Source organism: Trachemys scripta, chromosome 11, assembly GCF_013100865.1.
Source record: "Trachemys scripta elegans isolate TJP31775 chromosome 11, CAS_Tse_1.0, whole genome shotgun sequence".
Classification (NCBI taxonomy): domain Eukaryota; kingdom Metazoa; phylum Chordata; order Testudines; family Emydidae; genus Trachemys; species Trachemys scripta.
The window spans coordinates 97,083-114,101 of record NC_048308.1 but is presented as its reverse complement, the minus strand read 5'-3'; the positions used below and the strand labels follow the sequence as shown (position 1 = coordinate 114,101).

The following is a 17,019-nucleotide window of genomic DNA, read 5'->3' as shown; positions in this document are numbered from 1 at the left end:
GCCCAGGCCTGGGACATTCAGTGCCATGCGGGGGTGGTGGGGCTGCACCAGGCTCAAGCAGAGTTTTCCCCAGGGAGGGTAGGCCCAGGCCGTTCCCATTGGCAGACCTGGCACAGGGGTGGATGTAGGGGCACTTGCCCCTCACCCCTCTCTAACCCCCCAGCTCTCAGCTGCTGGCCAGGCATGGAGAGAGCTGGTGGCAGCGCTGGGATCTGCACATGGGCCCCGGGCTCAGTCTGTGCTGCCTTCCCCACCCTGTGGGGGGGCAAGTGAGGGGCACAATGCCCCCCAGTGCCAGGCAGGGAAATACCCACAGAGACAGGCCAGGCTGGGCTGCAGCTGCACAAATGCGACACGAGAACTTTATTCACATCAAGATACAAAATTATATTTCTCTAGAAATTTCTCTTCTGCTCGATTGACGATGATTGACCCACGTGGGGGGAGGGTTCCCCAGCCAGGCTGCCACCCCCCAGGGTGCGCTTGGCTGGGCAAGGATTGCTCCAGCTGTGTCACCTCTTGCCCCAGGAAGTGTGGGGGGAAGGGTCCATCCCCAGGGAATGAGACAGGTGGGGGGGGCGGCACGGAGCAGCAGAGCTCCCGGGGCCAGGAGAAGCAAGGACAGGGGCTGCTCCCAGACCCGTCCTGCCCAGCGGGTGCAGGCTCCTGGCAGAGCTCAGAACCACCCCATGCTGGGTCAGACCTTCCCTGGCCATGGGCAAGGCCTGGGTACCGTGGGGCTGTGCAGGGGCAGTGTGACTAGACACACACACAGGAGGAGCCCGGGGCAGGGGCTGTGCGTGGGCACCTGTAGACAGGAGGCAGGCAGGCACTGGGCATGCAGGGGCAGATGGAGGGGCAGCACAGTCCCATCTTAACCTCTCAGGGCAGTTGGTGCAGCCCCCCATCCGCCAGCGGGCCCAAGCTGCCGCCCCCTCCTCCGGGCCCAGCTGTGGCCCGGGCAGCACACTGGGGCGAGGGCAGGCGACCAGCATCACAGACACGACATTACAGGGGCGAGTGACCCCAGCGGGCGGGCGCTCGAAGCACATGGGGCAGCGCCCGGGAGGAGGCGGGCGCGACGGGGCTGGAGGCGAGGCGACCGTCTCACTGGGGCAGCGCCTTCAGGATGGCATTGACCTCCTCTGCCACGGCCGTCAGCGCAAACTCAAACTGGTCCTGCGGAGGGGAGAGCAGGGTGAGCCCCACCCTGGAGCGGCACAACATGTGCCCAGCATGAGGGGGCAGGGCTGTATGCCTTTCCCCCGTGCTGCCCGCCCAGCGCCAGGGCCCTGCTTCCTGGAGGCTGGCCCCAGAGCCTGGGCCCAGCACAACAGATGAACTTGCTGCCCTGAGAAGGGGCAGCCCCATTGTGCCCCCTGTGCTGAGAAGGAAGCCAGGGGCCCCAGCTCTCTGCCCCGTTGGGAGAGCTGGCCAGTGCCTGGGTAGGGGCACAGCGGCTGTGGGGCCAGGTGCAGCAGAGGGGAGAAGGGCTCTATGGCCCCCCCCACTGCCCCACAGGGGGCATCCTGCTTCTTCCCTGCTGGTGGCTGGCCCCCCGGGAACTGCCCCTGTAGTCTTGGGGCCAGGTTTGGGGGAAGAGGCGCACCTTAGTCTGCACCATGCCGGGCCTCTGATCACGGACATGCTCCAGCGTGGCGGCGATGTCAATCTCCTTCACTCCTAGGGCAGAGCACACGAGGGGTCAGGGGGGGCGCCAGAGCCAGGGCTGGGGGAGCCGGAGGGGAGGAGCCGGGGGCGGAGCGGGGCCCCGGAGCAGCAGATCCAGGGGCAGAGCAGATGAGGGGGCGGACTGGGGGCCCCGGAGCAGCGGATCCAGGGGCAGAGCAGATGAGGGGGCGGACTGGGGGCACCGGAGCAGCGGATCCAGGGGCAGAGCAGACGAGGGGTCAGCGGGGGCGCCAGAGCCAGGGCTGGGGATCCGGAGGGGGGGAAGCCGGGGGCAGAGCGGGGCCCCGGAGCAGCGGATCCAGGGGCAGAGCTAGGAGACACAGCCATCGGGACAGAAGCCAAGGGCAGGGGAGCATGGGGGGGTGGGGACCAGGGAGAGCCGGGCCAGGGCTGGGCGCCAGGCCCAGGCAATATGGGGAGCAGAGGCTCAGGGATGGGGACTGGTCATGATAAAGGGCCCAAGTGGGTCCTGACGCCAGGGCCGCATGTTGGACGCTGGGAGGGGGTATGGGTGCACTCACCTTTGGCCATTCGGTTTAGTACCATGTCGATGAGGATGTAGGTCCCGGTCCTGCCTGCCCCGTCACTAGAAAAGACAGACGCTCAAAGCCCCCTGCACAGGGGGGGGGACCCCAGGCTCCCAGCAGGGCACAGGGGGTGAGCCACTGCAGGCTTCTGGGGGTCCCCACTGTGCTACACATGCTCTTCTCCCCACCCCCCCCGGCAGGGGAACGGCCCCAGGCCAGCATGGGTGGGGCGTCCCGAGGAGGGGGCAGCGTGACAGCCCCTGCCAGGATGGAGCCTGCCCCAGGCAGGGTGGCCCCCCAGACTTCCCCGGGCAGGGCCGAGGGGCGCGGACGTGGGGGCCGTTACCTGCAGTGCACGATAACAGGGCAGGAGCGACCCCGGTAGCACTTGTTGACCTTCCTGCAAGGACAAGGAGAGAGCAGGTGAGAGCAGCCAGCGCCCACCCAGCCACCCTGCCTCCAGAGCCGAGCCCTGCCCCGGGGCACAGACGGGGTCATGTCCTGAGGCCTGGCGACCCAGCGGGAAGAACGACCAGCCGCCTTGCCCTGCCTGGCCCGAGCCGAGGTGCCCGTGGGAGAGGGCTCTCCGCGGCGGGAGCGGCGATGCGCTCTGCCTGCTGGTTTGCCCCAGCCTCCTCGCCCCGAGGGTCAGCCCTGCGGCGACGGGCACACTCCCCCTGCCCCGGGGCGAGTGCCCGGCCGAGTAGGGCTGGCGTCCCTGCTCCCGACAGGCCTGGCGGGGGCATCGCTGCAGGAGGCCGCGCACAGCAGAGGGAGGCAGGGCATTCACAGATGGGTGGGGGGGGAGCCGTGGGGCTGGGGACACTGTCCCGTGCCCGGCGCCCTGCACCGAAGTGGGGCCCTAGTGGGAGTCCAGGGGGCCGGGCTCCATGCAGCAGGCACGGCTGCCAATGCTCACTTTTGTGACTATGCAACTGGACCCAGATTACTAGCTGCAAATCACAAAAATGGCACTGGCAGCTGCACGAGAGAGAGGAGGGGGGGAGACAGTGTGAGGGCGCGGAGATCCCAGCTGGGCTGTGGGGCCCTGCCCCACAGAGGGACCCAGAGGCAGCACAGACGGCCACAACCAACAGGAGGCTTCAAAACACAGCCCCTCCCCAGAGCCAAGGTGGCAGCAGGAGGGGGGCGCACCAGGGGGCACTCCTCTCTGGTCCAGCCCGTGGCGCACGCAGACCCACACCCCTAGGTCTGGGGCGGCCGGGGAAGAAGCAGCCCTGGCTGCAGACCCAGCCTCTCCCATCCCTGCTGGGAGCCGGTAACACCGTCAGCGCCACAGGGACGCCAGGGTGGGGCGGTGCCCATGACTAGCCCTGCTTCCCCCAGCTCTTGAGTGCACTGGGTTACACCCACTCTCCTCCCCATAGCGAGCGCAGGGGGGACCCACGGCCACAGCCCCTGGCCCGCACTCCTGCCCCGAGCTAGCCGAGACGTGCAGCACCGTCTGTCAGCAAGAGGCTGGTACGAGAACCGGGCCTGGTTTCTACCGGGGCAGATACGCCTCAGGCCCGAGTATCCGCCAGCCACACACCCAGGGCCCAGCCCAGCAGCTGGGGGCTGGAAATCACCTCCTGGCGGCCTGGAGTGTGGAGACCGGCCCCTCTGCAGGACTAGCTCTCCTGCAGCACCCCAACAGCGCTGAGCAAAGCCCTGGCCACAGGGCTTCTCTGGCCCAGCCCCAGGGTCCTGACTGACCCCAGCCCTTGGGATCCCAGAGGAGGGCCTGCTCCACTGCCCCCCCCCCCCGCCCCAAACCCCCCCCAGCCCCCCCCCCCCCCCCCCCCCCCACCCATGCAGCACCCCGGAAGGGCTGGGGTCAGCAGAGACTCACCCCCTTTCGCTGCAGTGTGGGAGGCCCCTGTGCACACAGGCCCAGGTCACACCGGGCTTTGGCCTCTCCCCAGGCCCCCCTGTTCCCCCGCAGGGATCCCCCAAGGAGCAGCTCTCTCAGCCCCCAGCTGGAAGAGCTGAGCTGGCCCGCAGCCAAGTCTGTCGTGCCCTTTCTCTGCCAGAACGTTCAGAGCTCCTCCCGCGCCAACGGCAGGGCAGGGCAGCGTCCCCGTCCCGGGCCCTACGGCCAGCGCTGCTCGGGGGCACTTTGCCCCAGGACATTCGGGGACTGTCCCCACGGCCCAAAGGCAGAGACTGGGACGAGGGCCCTTGCCAGGGTCCCTCCCCGTCTCACGGCCGGCCCATGCTGGCCCAGCTGCAGCTCTGCAAGTCGGCACACCCGCTCCCCCCCTCCTGGACCCACGGAGCCCCCAGGGACTCACGAGCACGGCCCCCGGCTGCCCTGCTCGCCTCTGGGGCCCCAGCTGACTGGGCATCCTACAGCGTGTGCCAGAGCCGCCCCCAGGGCCCAGGCCAGTGCTCGAAGCAGGCCTGGCTTTGCCAGCCCCTCTGCCCTGAGGCTGCCGCCCCGGCCCGCTCCTAGCCAGGCCGTGCAGCGGGCACCTGGGAGGAGACGCCCCTCACCTGCGGAAGTCCAGGAGGGGGCGGGTGGTGGTGGGGATGCCCTCTGCTGGCCAGCTCAGGAAGTGGAACTGGGTCAGAGTGCGGGTCTCCTGCGACTGCACGTTCTTCAGGTAGAAGCTACGCACCAGGAAGTCCTCGCACCAGATGTGCTCCGAGACCAGGTTCACCTGCATGGAGAGGCCCAGGGAGTCACGGCCCAGCCAGCCCCAGCTCCAATATCCCAGGGGCTGCGTGCTCAGCCGGGCCTGCGCTCTGCCCGCTGCGCCCCATGGGCCGGGCCCCCCGCCCACCCCGCCACTTGCCTCGTAGATGTGGTAGAGGGAGGAGCCTTCGTCGGGCCAGTAGCGATCGCACTGCTTGACGCTGTCCTCCACCAGCGGGCTCAGCATGACGATCACCGTGCAGCCGTTCTCCCACACCATCTGCACGCAGGGCACACGCCGTCAGCAGCGGGCGCCGGGCCCAGGCTCGGGTGCTTGTTAAAGGGGCTCTGCTGGGAGAGCCAGGCGGCACTGCGAGGAGCCCAGCGGAGGGCAGAACTCAGCAGCCAAAGCCTGGGGTCCCAGCCTGCACCTGCTGAGGACCCACAGAAGTCCCTGGAAAGGGGTCTGGGCTCTCTTTGGGGGAGCAGCCCCCGCATGTCCCCAGCAGCCGGACTGGGCACCTCCGTGCCCCCGGCTCAGGAAAGCCAAGACACCCCAGGGCACAGCAAGGTCCGGCCCACCCACCATCCTCACACACGCCTGCCTGAGGCCCTGTGACCCAGCGCTCCAGGGAACCTCCAGTCTCCCCACTCACAGGAGAGGGATTCGCAGCCCCCTCCCAGGTAGCGCAGACGGGACAGCACCCCGCTGTGCCCAGCCACGGCTAATGCCTCAAAGGCAGGGGTGGGGAGGTACCGGTTCCAGCACCCTCCAGCATCCCTCCCCGCGGCCGGCACTCACCTGCCAGAAGTCGGCGATGGTGTGCGAGAGGGGCCCCTGCGTGGCGATGTAGGCCGGCATCCGTGGGTCGTGCTCAATCTGGGCCAGGAGACAGCGCGTCAGACACTGCCCTTGGCAGCACGATGGGGGTGCAGCGGGGGCCCCCCCGGAAATGGATGCGTGTCAGGTGGCACCGGGCAAGCGGGCACGCACGAGTGTTGGTACAGGGCGGGGGGAGGGGTGTGTACACGAGCGTAATGGGGAGAACCCCGCTCTGAGGAACGCCCCCAGTCTCCGGGGCAGGTGGGCTGGGGGGCAGGGTAGGCGAGCTCTCACTTACGATAGGGCTGGCGTTGATGAAGTCACTGCGGGATGGGTTGCTCTCGGCCTTCAACTTGATCCGCGCGTGGTCGTCTGGGAAATCAACACACAACGGGAGCCGTGAGTGAGCAAGATGGGGCTGGGGAAAGCCCCCAGCCAGCGCCACACACTCCGGGATCCATTGGGCCTCAGAGCTGCCCACGGCTCTGCTCTCGGGGGGCGGGGGAGAGAACCGGTTCTCTCTGTCCAAGCAATGCCACCCCCATTCCTCACCCAGCCTATATGGCCCACTCCAACTAGGGCCAGACCCCAGCATACCCCAAGGGCCCTTGGGGGGACACCCGCTGGGCTGGCAGCTCTTTGGGCCCCAGCCCGCCGAGGGGGGCTCCGAGGGGGCAGGGCACTCACAGGGCACGTAGTCGGGGTTGCGGTTCTTCTTCAGGTTGGCTTCGCTCTGGGCGGCAGTGCAGACGCTGGGCTCAGCCTGGTAGGCGCACAGAGCCTGCCACTCCTTGGCCAGCCGGTCGCGGTTCCTCAGGTGGTCTTCCATGTAGGCCTGCTGGCACAGCATGCGGGTTAGGGCAGTGCCCACCCAGGCAGGGCGAAGGGACATGGGGAGGGCAGCCTCCCTGGGGTCGGATACAGAGAAGAGGCCACAGGGGCAGGGGGGAGCCCTGGGAAGGGGATATTTGGCCCAGAAGCAGGAGGCTTTACTGAGCCCTGCACCCATCCCGAGTGCCCCCAGTCCCCAGCAGGGATGGCCGGCGGCTCTCAGCTGGGAGCTAAGGGAGGAAATCAGAGCCAGTCTGAACAGGGAGTCGCTGCACTGGCTGGGCTGACCAGCACAGACTAACTCCGGTCTCTGGGCGAACCTAAGGGCAGCCGACGCCCCCCCCCCTCTTTGGGGAGTCACTGCACGGCCTGGCTGGGGTGCACCAGTCCCGGCACAGTGGGCAAGTCTCTGCCCAGGGTCTGTCTCAGCTGGCCTCGCTGACCGGAGCGCCCGGTGGGAAGCAGGGGGGCTGGAGCCCCAGAGGTTCAGTCGCAGGAGGCTGGGTGTCTGCGCGGCCCCCCCACGAAGGAAGCCTCCGCTCCCAACACAGGGAGATAAAAGGGAATCACCATCAGAACCAGCACAGCGAGGGCTCCTAACCCTCGAGTGGGCTCACCCTCCAGCAGGGGGCGGCGCACACACGGGGATAGAGCAGCATGGATGGAGACACCCACCCACCGGAGCTCATCTCCTCCAGCAGGGGGCAGCGCGCACACACACACACATACACACACACACACACCCCCCTCCCCCCCGCAGCGCAGCTCACCAGGATCATGTGGCCGGTGGAGATGTCCATGTTGGACTGCACCGGCTCCTCGCACCAGGACGGCGTGCTGCTGTGGGAGCTGGGGCTGGCCTGGGGGGCGTCGCTGAACTGGGACGAGACGCTGCTGACCCGGGAGTTCTCGGCTGGGGCCGGGGGGGCGTCCGCGCGGCCGAAGAGCGACTTGGCGGCCATGTGCTGCCGGCACAGCTCCTGGGTGGGGGCGAGACCAGCGCTGCCACCACCGCCCCGAGCCCGCAGCACCCCCCACCCACCAGCACCGGGAGTTCCCCCTGCCCGGGCCTGGCCCTCCCCTCCGAGCCGAGCCGTGGCTATTTCAGTCCCCGCTGTGTCCCCCACCCCGGCGCTGCCCAGGGCCCTACCTGGTACTCGAAGGTGCTGTCCCCGGTGCCCTCGGGCCCCAGGGCCGCCAGCCGGTCCTTCTCGCGCTGCTTGGCATGCTGGCGCAGGCAGAAGACGATGGCGGCGGCGATGACCACGCCCGCCACGCAGGCCAGGGCCAGGAAGGTGAGCAGCACGGAGTGGAAGGTGTCGCCGAAGTGCGAGGGGTGCGGGTACGGGGTGGCCTCATTGCGCTGGGGGCAGGGGGACACCGTTAGCGCAGCAGAGTCAGCCCCTGCAGGGGTGGGGCGCCTGGGGGGATCCCCGAGGCAGGAGACTCCCCGGGGCCGATCTGGACAGCGATGCTGAGCCGGGGTCCTCGCCCCCGGGAGGAGGGCCAGGGCTCCGCAGACAGCCAGCAAGGGGCAGGCCCTGAGCCCCCCGGCTAGCCCCACGCAGCCAGCGGGGGAGGAGCAGGGCGGGGGAGCCCCAGCCACGAAGGGGGAGCCCCTATTGTCCCTTCTGCTCTGGCCTGGGGAGGTAACCATGGGAACGAGCAGGAGCGCACAGCGAGCGGCTCAGCGGGGCACCGGAGAGCAGGCCGGGGTTACCATGGCAACGGTGCGATGCCAGCTGCAGCGCCCGGCCAAGGGCCTTTTGGGCATGCGGAAGCCGAGGAGAGTGCGGCTAACGCTGGGGAGGGACCCCAGCCCGGGTCACCCCTCCGGGGGACGAGAAGCCGCTGCTAGCGGATGGTCACAGCTTGGAGTCACTACAGACCTGGGGCCGGATGGGAGCCGGCGCCCCCGGAGGGGACAGACCCTGTCCCCCATTCCCCGCCCCCCTGAGCCAGCCAATCCCTGCCCTGGGGCCACGAGCCAGCACCCCCTAAAGGGGACAGGCCCCGTGTCCCAATGTCCACCCCCAAGCCAGCCCCGCATCTGCTCAGATGTTCCTGTCTCAGGATTCAGGCCCAGCTGGCCTGCCCTCCCAGGAGGCCGGGGCGGGGCAGCAGGAGGGCAGAGGGAGGACCCCATGCTGCTGGGCTCCTCTCCCCTGACTCCCCGAGCTTCCAAGCCCCTCTTCTGAGAGCTCCCCACTCAGCCCCTCCTGTCCACCTCCCCTGCCCTCTGTCAGCCCCCATAGAATCATAGAATCTCAGGGTTGGAAGGGACCTCAGGAGGTATCTAGTCCAACCCCCTGCTCAAAGCAGGACCAATTCCCAACTAAATCATCCCAGCCAGGGCTTTGTCAAGCCGGGCCTTAAAAATCTCTAAGGAAGGAGATTCCACCACCTCCCTAGGGAACCCATTCCAGTGCTTCACCACCCTCCTAGTGAAATAGTGTTTCCTAATATCCAACCTAAACCTCCCCCACTGCAACTTGAGACCATCACTCCTTGTTCTGTCATCTGCCACCACTGAGAACAGTCTAGATCCATCCTCTTTGGAACCCCCTTCAGGTAGTTGAAAGCAGCTATCAAATCCCCCCTCATTCTTCTCTTCTGCAGACTAAACAATCCCAGTTCCCTCAGCCTCTCCTCATAAGTCATGTGCTCCAGACCCCTAATCATTTTTGTTGCTCTCCGCTGGACTCTTTCCAATTAATCTACATCCTTCTTGTAGTGTGGGGCCCAAAACTGGACACAGTACTCCAGATGAGGCCTCACCAATGTCGAATAAAGGGGAACGATCACATTCCTCGATCTGCTGGCAATGCCCCTACTTATACAAAAAATAATGGAGCTATCCTATCTCCTAGAACTGGAAGGGACCTTGAAAGGTCATTGAGTCCAGCACTCTGCCTTCACTAGCAGGACCAAGTACCAATTTTGCCCCAGATCCCTAAGTGGCTCCCTCAAGGATTGAACTTACAACCCTAGATTTAGCAGGCCAATGCTCAAACCACTGAGCTATCCCTCCCACCCAGCAAAATCCAAACCCAGCTCCCCTGCCTCATCACTGTCGGCAACCACCCGCCAGCCCCCTCAGGCTCGTGGCATCACACCCTCCCCCCAGCCCCCAAGGCCTCACGCATTGCTGCTCCCGCCCCACCTCAGTCACTGCAGCCCCCCCACGTAATGCCCCCAAACTGCAGCCCCCAAGACATCTCCCTGGCCCTGGCAGCCTGTCCTCTCCGCAGCCTGGCATTGCCCCCATCACCATCCCCACCCAATGCTGCGCCCAGTGGTGAGGTGCCAGGCGTGCTGCCCCCGTGCCCGGCCAGAGACCAGGCTCCCTGTGGGGGGAGGGCAGAGCTGCTCAGCCCTTGGCAACGAGTCCCCAGGAGCTCCCCTTCCCAGGGCACCGTCACCGGAGCAGCACAGCGCCTGCTCTGTGCCCTTCCCCTCAGGCCGTGCTGGGCAGTGGAGTCCCCGAGACCTGCCCTATTGGGGGAGTTGGGGTGACCCTCAGGCTGCTGGTGCGGTGCCAAGGTGACACTCCCTGCGGGAAGGGCCCTGTCCCCTCACACCACAGCCCCCATAACGGAGTGGGAATTTTTCGTAATATTTTATATGACTACTGTGTGTGCCTCAGTTTCCTCTATGTGCTGCACGCTTAACTAGGTTGGGGAAAAGCTGTCTGGAGCCTGGGCCCAGACAATGGCCTGGCCATTTGGTACCTAGCAACTAAGGACTGGAGGTGGGGGTGGGCAGGGCACCACCCTCTGCAGGAAGCCAGCCAGCTGGGACTAGCCTGGGAACAGTGAGCGCTTGCCCAGAGACAAGAACAAAGGAGGGGCCTTGGGGGCTGTTACTCTTCCCCAGGGCCCAGAGAGGGCTGGAGGGTTCTGGGCTCAGGCTGACCCAGCTGGACGCTGCTGTAACTGTGGGTTAATCTAAGGACTCTACGCTGTGTCCAGACAGCCAATAACGCCCCCCATGTGTACCCCACTGGCGGAGTCACTGCACTCAGGAAGGTGGGGGTGCTTTGCTCCCTTGGGGTGGGCAAGGCTCCTTCAGGGGTCCAACCCAGTGGACTTGCTGAGGGGAGCTCACGGTGTGACCCAGGGGTGCTGAAGGCTCCGAGGGTCGATCCCAGGAGGCGGGGAAGCCAAGGAGCTGACCCCACTGAGTGTGACCCTAAGGGGCTGGTGCACTGCAGGGCTCCTCGCAGGGCTGTTCCATCACCGCTTCCCTAGGAGTGTAGGAGCTAGAGATCCAGATGTTCCACCTCCCACCAGCCGGGGGGCTCACACCCCGAGCCTGCGCAGCCCCCAGGACACAGCCAGGCCAGCTACCCCGCTGCACAAAGCAGGGACGCTCTAGATCCCAACAGCTCCACACCTGTCGGGGGGTAGGGGGCAGGAGCAGCAGCCAGTTGTCCTGCAGCCTCCTCCAGGGGAGAGCCAGGTAGTGTGTGAGCCACCACCCTGTCAGCCCCGGGAGGACCATGAGATCAGCAGGTCTGCGCTCCTGTACAGCCCTGCCGCGAGGGTTCCCCCCCGTCACCCCATACTGCGCCCGAGAGCCTGGCTGGGGTAAAGCGGCTGCCAGGAAGGCACCAGGCCGGAGAGCTGGAGAAGCCACCGCTGCCCAGGGGAGTTTGTTAATCACCCGCACGGTTAACAACGGGCGCCTAATTTCTAACCAAGTTTCAGCGTCCAGCCGTTGGCTCTTGGTCTCTCGGGTTCCCCACCCATTCTGTGCTGCAGTAACAGACGGGTTGGGCCTGGGGCCCAGATCGAGCCAGGAGTGTCTTTAAAATCCGTGAAGGCAGCAGCTGCTTTCTCTGGGTCCCATTCCCCGTGTTTGTGGCTGGGCCTCTCCACGCCCGGCCCGTGGGTCAGGGAGAAAGTCTGTCTTAGTGCGAAGGAATCAGCAGGTGCTAACGGATTCTTTAATCGAGCAGAGCCGAGCAGACCCAAAGGCAACGGCTGGAGGCTGAAGCCAGACAAATTCCCATGGAAAATGAGGTACAAACTGTTAGCAGGGCAGGCGATTAACCACTGGACCAAGTGCCCAGGGCAGCAGCATCTTCTCCAGCCCCCGATGGCTTCATGTCCAGCCCCACGATGCTTTAGCCAAGCCAGTGGCTGGGTGAAAGCCTCTGGCTTGCGCTAGGTTGGGGGCGAGGCTAGAGGATGTCATGGTCCCTGCTGGCTTTGAACCCTATGGAGCTATGAAAAGTCCCCAGGACTCATACACCTCACCAGCCAGCTCAGGGTCGAGAAGGCCAGTATCTGCCCTGAGCGGCCCCCACTGCCATACAAAGGTGAAAAACAGCACCGGCCTCCTCTGGCTGGACAGGGCGGTAACACAGGGCTGGCCCCACCAAGCCTCTCAGCGAGGCGGCTTGAGATCCCTGCACAGCCCTGCCTGGCCCCAGTGACCCGGGCACAGCTAGGCTGGGCCAGGGGCAAACTCGTACCACCCACAGAATCTGGGCCCAGGAACCAGGGAGTGGGAATGGGGGACAGGCCTGACTGCACAGCCAGCAGGACAGGAGGGGCCGGGGCCGGACACCACAGGAATGGGGCACGTCCACCCAGGCCCAGGGACGAGCAGGTAGAAGGGGGCCTGGCAGGAGAGCAGCATCGCCCCGTGGGACAGGAATGGAGCCTGGGGCTCACACCCCACGCCCAGGGGGAGGGAACCCCGACAGAGCAGGGGCTCTGCCTCGGTGACCCTGGCAGCATGGGGCAAGCCGGCCATGGCAGGGAAGTGTCATTTGAATGTCACTGATCTGTGCAGCACGGGGTAGGCGCGTCTCATCGATGGGCGCCCAAGTGCCAGTCTGCCCAGGCCACCCCCTTTGCCGGGGCAGCCCCCCGCCTCATTTCAGGACATTCTGGCCCTTGCTCCAAATCTCTGGCCCCAGGACCGGAGCCTAAGAACTCATCCAGCCCCACCCCACCACCCCTGTGCCCGGGCAGCAAATCCCCCAGGCCCCTCCTTTGAACCCTCAGCCCACACGGTGCCCGGTGCGGAGGGGACTGCGACGGCAGCCATTCCTCTGCAGGAGACATCTCTGCGCGGAGATCGGCATCCCCCCAGAAACCGCTTCCCCCCCCCCAGTTGGGACATGCACCCGGCCCACCCCTCCAGGGGAGTTTCCCAGGGCAGAGGCAAGTGTACCCCGCAGTCCATGCTGCCACAGTGGAGCCAAGGCCAGGAAATCCCCTGGCTGCCCAGAGAGGCAAAGCCTGGCTGGCTGTGCCAGTCACAGCACGCTCTGCCCTGAGTCCTGCCCCACTTCTCAAGGCTCTGCTGAGGCCAGCCCCCATCCTGCGGCGTTTTCACCTCAATCAATACGGAGCATGGTGCGGTTTCATGTTCCTGCGGCTGCTAGGTGTAGGGGCAGCCACGAGGGCTCCACACACTGCCCTTGCCCACAGTTACCGTCCCAGCAGCTCCAATTGGCTGCGGTTCCCAGCCAATGGGAGCTGTAGAGCCAGCGCTTGGGGCGGGGGCAGCGCGCAGAGCCTCCCTGGCCGCCCCTACACCTAGGGGCTGCAGGGACATGCCGCCGCTTCCAGGAGCTGCGTGGAGCCGGGTAAGGAGCCTGCCAGCCCCGCACCAACCGGACTTAAGGGTCCAGACAGCGGTGCTGACCGGAGCCACCAGGATCCCTTTTCGAGCAGGTGTTCTGGTCAAAAACCGGACACCCGGCACCGCTAGCAGCCAGAGGGGATCCCCAGGACTTATCCCAGCAGTGGGGCCATATCTGCCCACAGCACTCTCCCCACTCCTGCCACACAGAGTCCCCGGCAAGGATGGGACTAGCAGGCCCCTCAGAGCAGTGGAGCTGTGAGTGAGCATCCCATTGCGATACCTGGCGATGCCCCTCTTCCCCAGCGACGGGCTCAGGCTCTCTGCAGCCCCAGGCAGCGTCGCTCACAGTCAGGGCACCCCCCCCCCCCCCCCATTCCCCAGCGACGGGCTCAGGCTCTCTGCCCCCATTGCACAGCTCCTGGAGCTGGGGCCTGGCCTGGGCCCATGGTGCCGAGGCCTTACTCCTGCCCTCGGGGGAGGTGAAGGGACGGGGCAGACGAATTCAGTTCACTAGGCAAACGTGATAGCTGCCATCTCAGCCGACCCTGGGAGTTGAACCAGGGCGCTAGAGCAGAAAGCCTGTGCGTCTCCAGCCCGCGCGAAGGGGCCCTGTAGCTGGGGCACTGACAGACGGACAAGGCGCAGCAGGGACACACCGTCGGCGCGGGAAGGTCTGGCGTGGCGGGGCCGGGGTCACAAACGCCGGGTGGGATTGGGAGAGAACAGGCCTGTGAGAACCCGGGCATCAGCCCTAAATACTGCTGCAAGCTCAGAGCAGGGACAGCCGGGCAGGTCGCCCCGGGCACCCCAGGGAGAGGGGTGGGACACGCTGCGGGCACTAGCCCGGGAGAACCTACCACCGCTGAAGGCAGAAGAGCAACAGGCCGGACCCCTCGTGCCAGAGGGAGACCCGGGACCAGCAGCTGGGGTGACGGAGCCAGGCGGGCTCCAGCGATAACGCAGCGCCGGCCAAGCGCGTAGCACGAGCGCGGCCCCTCCTGTACGGGAACGGAGGCCGTAGGGCAGGACTCTCCCCTGCCCCTCACCCCACCCCGCTGACAGGCTGAACCCAGGGCAGGGCCAAGCCGGCCACTTCCCGTTTCCATACGGACTGCATTTTCATCCTCAAGCCAGACCGTCCTGGGCACTGCACCAGCTCTAGGGTGACCAGATGTCCCGATTTTATAGGGTCAGTCCTGATATTTGGGGGTTTGTCTTATATAGGCGCCTATTACATCCCACCCCGATTTTTCCACCCTTGCTATCTGGCCACCCTAACCAGCTCACCCGCTAGGAGTCTGCAGCAGGCCTGCCCCTAGTGCTCAGCCAGCCCCACAGATGGAGAGGGAGGGGGTCTGACTGAACAACCCTGCAGGGGAGGAGCCGAGGTCCCAGCGCAGGCAGCCCTAGGAGACAGCCCCAGCCCCTGCCGCCCCCCAGCACCAAGATATAACCTTATCTCCCCCCCAGATCCCAACCGCCAGGACGCCGGCACGGGGACATGGCCACGTCCCCAGTCACTCAGCTACAAGTGGCGCTGCAGGGGCACAGTGGGGAGCCCGACCCAGGCCGAGGGGGGAGCCCGTCGGGGCGTTTCCGGCAGGGTCGCTGCCTTACCTGCCCCACGCCCATCTGCACAATCTTGAGCCCCAGCTCGGCCTCCAGCTCCGACTTCACCATCGCTGCAGAGAGGGGAGAGGTCAGGGCGGGGAGCACACGGCCCCGGCAAGCACAAGTGGGGTGAATCGCTGAGGGCCTGCCCCATACCATGGGGGCATCACCCTGCTTCCCAGCTCCTATCTGGACATGGGCCCTCCCCCCACTCCCTGCCCTACAGTGCGGGGCGCAGATCACAGCAGGCACTCAGAGTTGGGAGGGGCCGTGGATGTGTGTGTTGGGGGGGCAAAGGGGATCAATGAATCACTTGCCTCAGGGCCAGCCCAGCCCACCTGAGCCCCCCACTCCATGCACTGGGGCCCTGGCCTGGGCCCCACGCAGCCTCCCCTCGCCCGGGTGGTGCAGGCCTAGCCGGCTCCCGGGCATCTCCCTCGCAGGATCCGGAGCCCCCAGCCGCACCCCACTCACCGGCCTGATCGGTCACATCCGCCAGCGACAGGTTCTGATGGTTCTGCCGGATCCGGAAGGTGAGAGCTGGGCCCACGACACTGCAGGGAGCAGAGAGGCCTGGGCATCACAAGTCAGGGAGGGGCCAGACCCCAGCCAAGGGGGCCGTGCCCCCTGCCCAGACCCCCCCCCCGGATCCCTGTGCCCTGGCCTAACCGAGCCAGGGAGATTGGGGGCTAGGGCAGCTGCTGACGTGCTGCAAAGAGAGGGCAGCGACTGTGGATGAACTGGGGTGAGACCTCAACCCCTTGGCCCTATGTCCTCCCCACTGCACTCTCCCCAAGCCAGCCCACCCCCTCCAGCAATGCATCCTGATAGGGGTGTAGCATCGCTCTGCCCCCCACTGGACACTCCACTGCTGCCCTCTCTAGGGCCCCCGTGAGCCCCCCGCGGCCCCACCTGATGTTGATGAATGTGGCCGTGGACAGGTGGACGCGCTCAGCCAGGATCTCCAGCAGCCGGACACCGACAGCAAGGCCCAGCGGCCTGGAGGGGAGCAGAGACAGGCGCAGCTCAGGGACGGGCTGGGAGCCCCAGGGAGACGCCGGGCTCACAACCTCCCCCAGCACCCGAGGCGGGTCAAGGGTCAGCCCGGCTGGGCGCCTGAGCAAGACAGTGACAGGGTGGGTCCCAGCCCTGCCAGGCCCCCGCCATGCAGAGGAGCTGGGAGGAGGAGGAGGGGGAGGGGGCCTGGCACGGCCCTTGGGCTGCTCGCACGTGCATCGCACGGCCCTTGGGCTGCTCCCGCCAGTCAGAACCAGGTGCCCCCCACGGACACCCCAGAGAATCGGCCGCAGACCGGCCACCGGGGCGGGGGCCAGAGCAGGGAAAGCTGGTGGCCCCCTCCCCACTATGGCCACAGACACAGCAGCCATACAAGCCAGGAAGCCGTGCACTCTGGCCCTTTCACCCCCCGGCCCAGCCCCCAGCCGCAGCTCTCACTTCTGGTCAGTGACGATGTAGCCGTACTCCTCAGCGGGCCGGGGCTCCGGCTGCTCCCCCTTCCCGCCATGGCCCCTGGGCTCCGTGTAGCTCTTCTTCTCCACTGGGAGATGGAGCACGTCCCCTGCGGCGGGGTCCCTGGGCGCAGCCTGCCCCGGGGCCTGCAGTTCAGCCTGGGACGCCGACGTAGGCCTGGCACTGCCCCGTGCCGGGCCAGCCACCTCCTCCCATCTCGGCCCCTCCGTCCGGGAGGCGGCACTGGCTGGATTCTCAGGGGGAGGCACCGTGGACGGGGGTGGCTCCGGCTCCTCCCCGTGCTGCATTTCCCCTTCCGTCACCTGGGGCAGAGGGTGGCACGTTACCCACGGGGCAGCCGGGCCTGGCGCATAGCAGAGTCTGCCCCACCTGGGGAAATGCGACAGCCCTTAAGGCGGGAGAATGGGGCCTCAGCTCCTGTGACCAGCCCTTGGCCAGAATCAGTCTCCTCGTGACCTTGGCAAGACCTCTCCGAGGAGACACACAGCTCCGGCTGGGGACAGGTGTCAGGAGGTGCTGTGCAAGACTCACCCTGGAGTTCTGCTGTCACCCCTCAATCTCAGCCTGCCGCTCCCCCTTCCGCTCCCCCGCGGGACTTCTCCCACCTGGGCTGCCAATAAATATTTGCAGATGGAGAAAGCACACTTGGGCTAGCTTGCTCTCCGCAAACCCATTCTCTTTGCACCCTAGGGCCCGGAGGCCCAGCCCCTGGGGCACTGGACTGTGTAGTAGACCCCTCTGAAGAGCCAGCTGGTCGAAGGGAACGGAGGGCTGTACGGGACACACCTGTGGAAGGCTGCTTG

At 66.4% G+C, this 17,019-nt stretch overlaps 1 protein-coding gene across 2 annotated transcripts in view; it reads right to left on the bottom strand.

Moving 5' to 3' along the window:
• Positions 1–334: 334 nt before the first annotated feature.
• Positions 335–17,019, bottom strand: part of PTPRN (protein tyrosine phosphatase receptor type N) — a 32,711-nt gene continuing 16,026 nt past the window's right edge. For both annotated transcript variants that reach the window (XM_034786050.1, XM_034786049.1), the window contains 15 exons: positions 16,181–16,518; positions 15,638–15,724; positions 15,200–15,279; positions 14,732–14,796; positions 7,662–7,874; positions 7,282–7,491; positions 6,368–6,515; positions 5,979–6,052; positions 5,660–5,737; positions 5,018–5,137; positions 4,716–4,882; positions 2,566–2,619; positions 2,214–2,278; positions 1,610–1,683; positions 335–1,179 (listed from right to left, as the gene is read on the bottom strand). In XM_034786050.1, the coding sequence (XP_034641941.1) occupies positions 1,108–1,179; positions 1,610–1,683; positions 2,214–2,278; positions 2,566–2,619; positions 4,716–4,882; positions 5,018–5,137; positions 5,660–5,737; positions 5,979–6,052; positions 6,368–6,515; positions 7,282–7,491; positions 7,662–7,874; positions 14,732–14,796; positions 15,200–15,279; positions 15,638–15,724; positions 16,181–16,518 (1,845 nt within the window). In that variant the 3' untranslated portion in view covers positions 335–1,107. The remainder of the gene's footprint in view (positions 1,180–1,609; positions 1,684–2,213; positions 2,279–2,565; positions 2,620–4,715; positions 4,883–5,017; positions 5,138–5,659; positions 5,738–5,978; positions 6,053–6,367; positions 6,516–7,281; positions 7,492–7,661; positions 7,875–14,731; positions 14,797–15,199; positions 15,280–15,637; positions 15,725–16,180; positions 16,519–17,019) is intronic.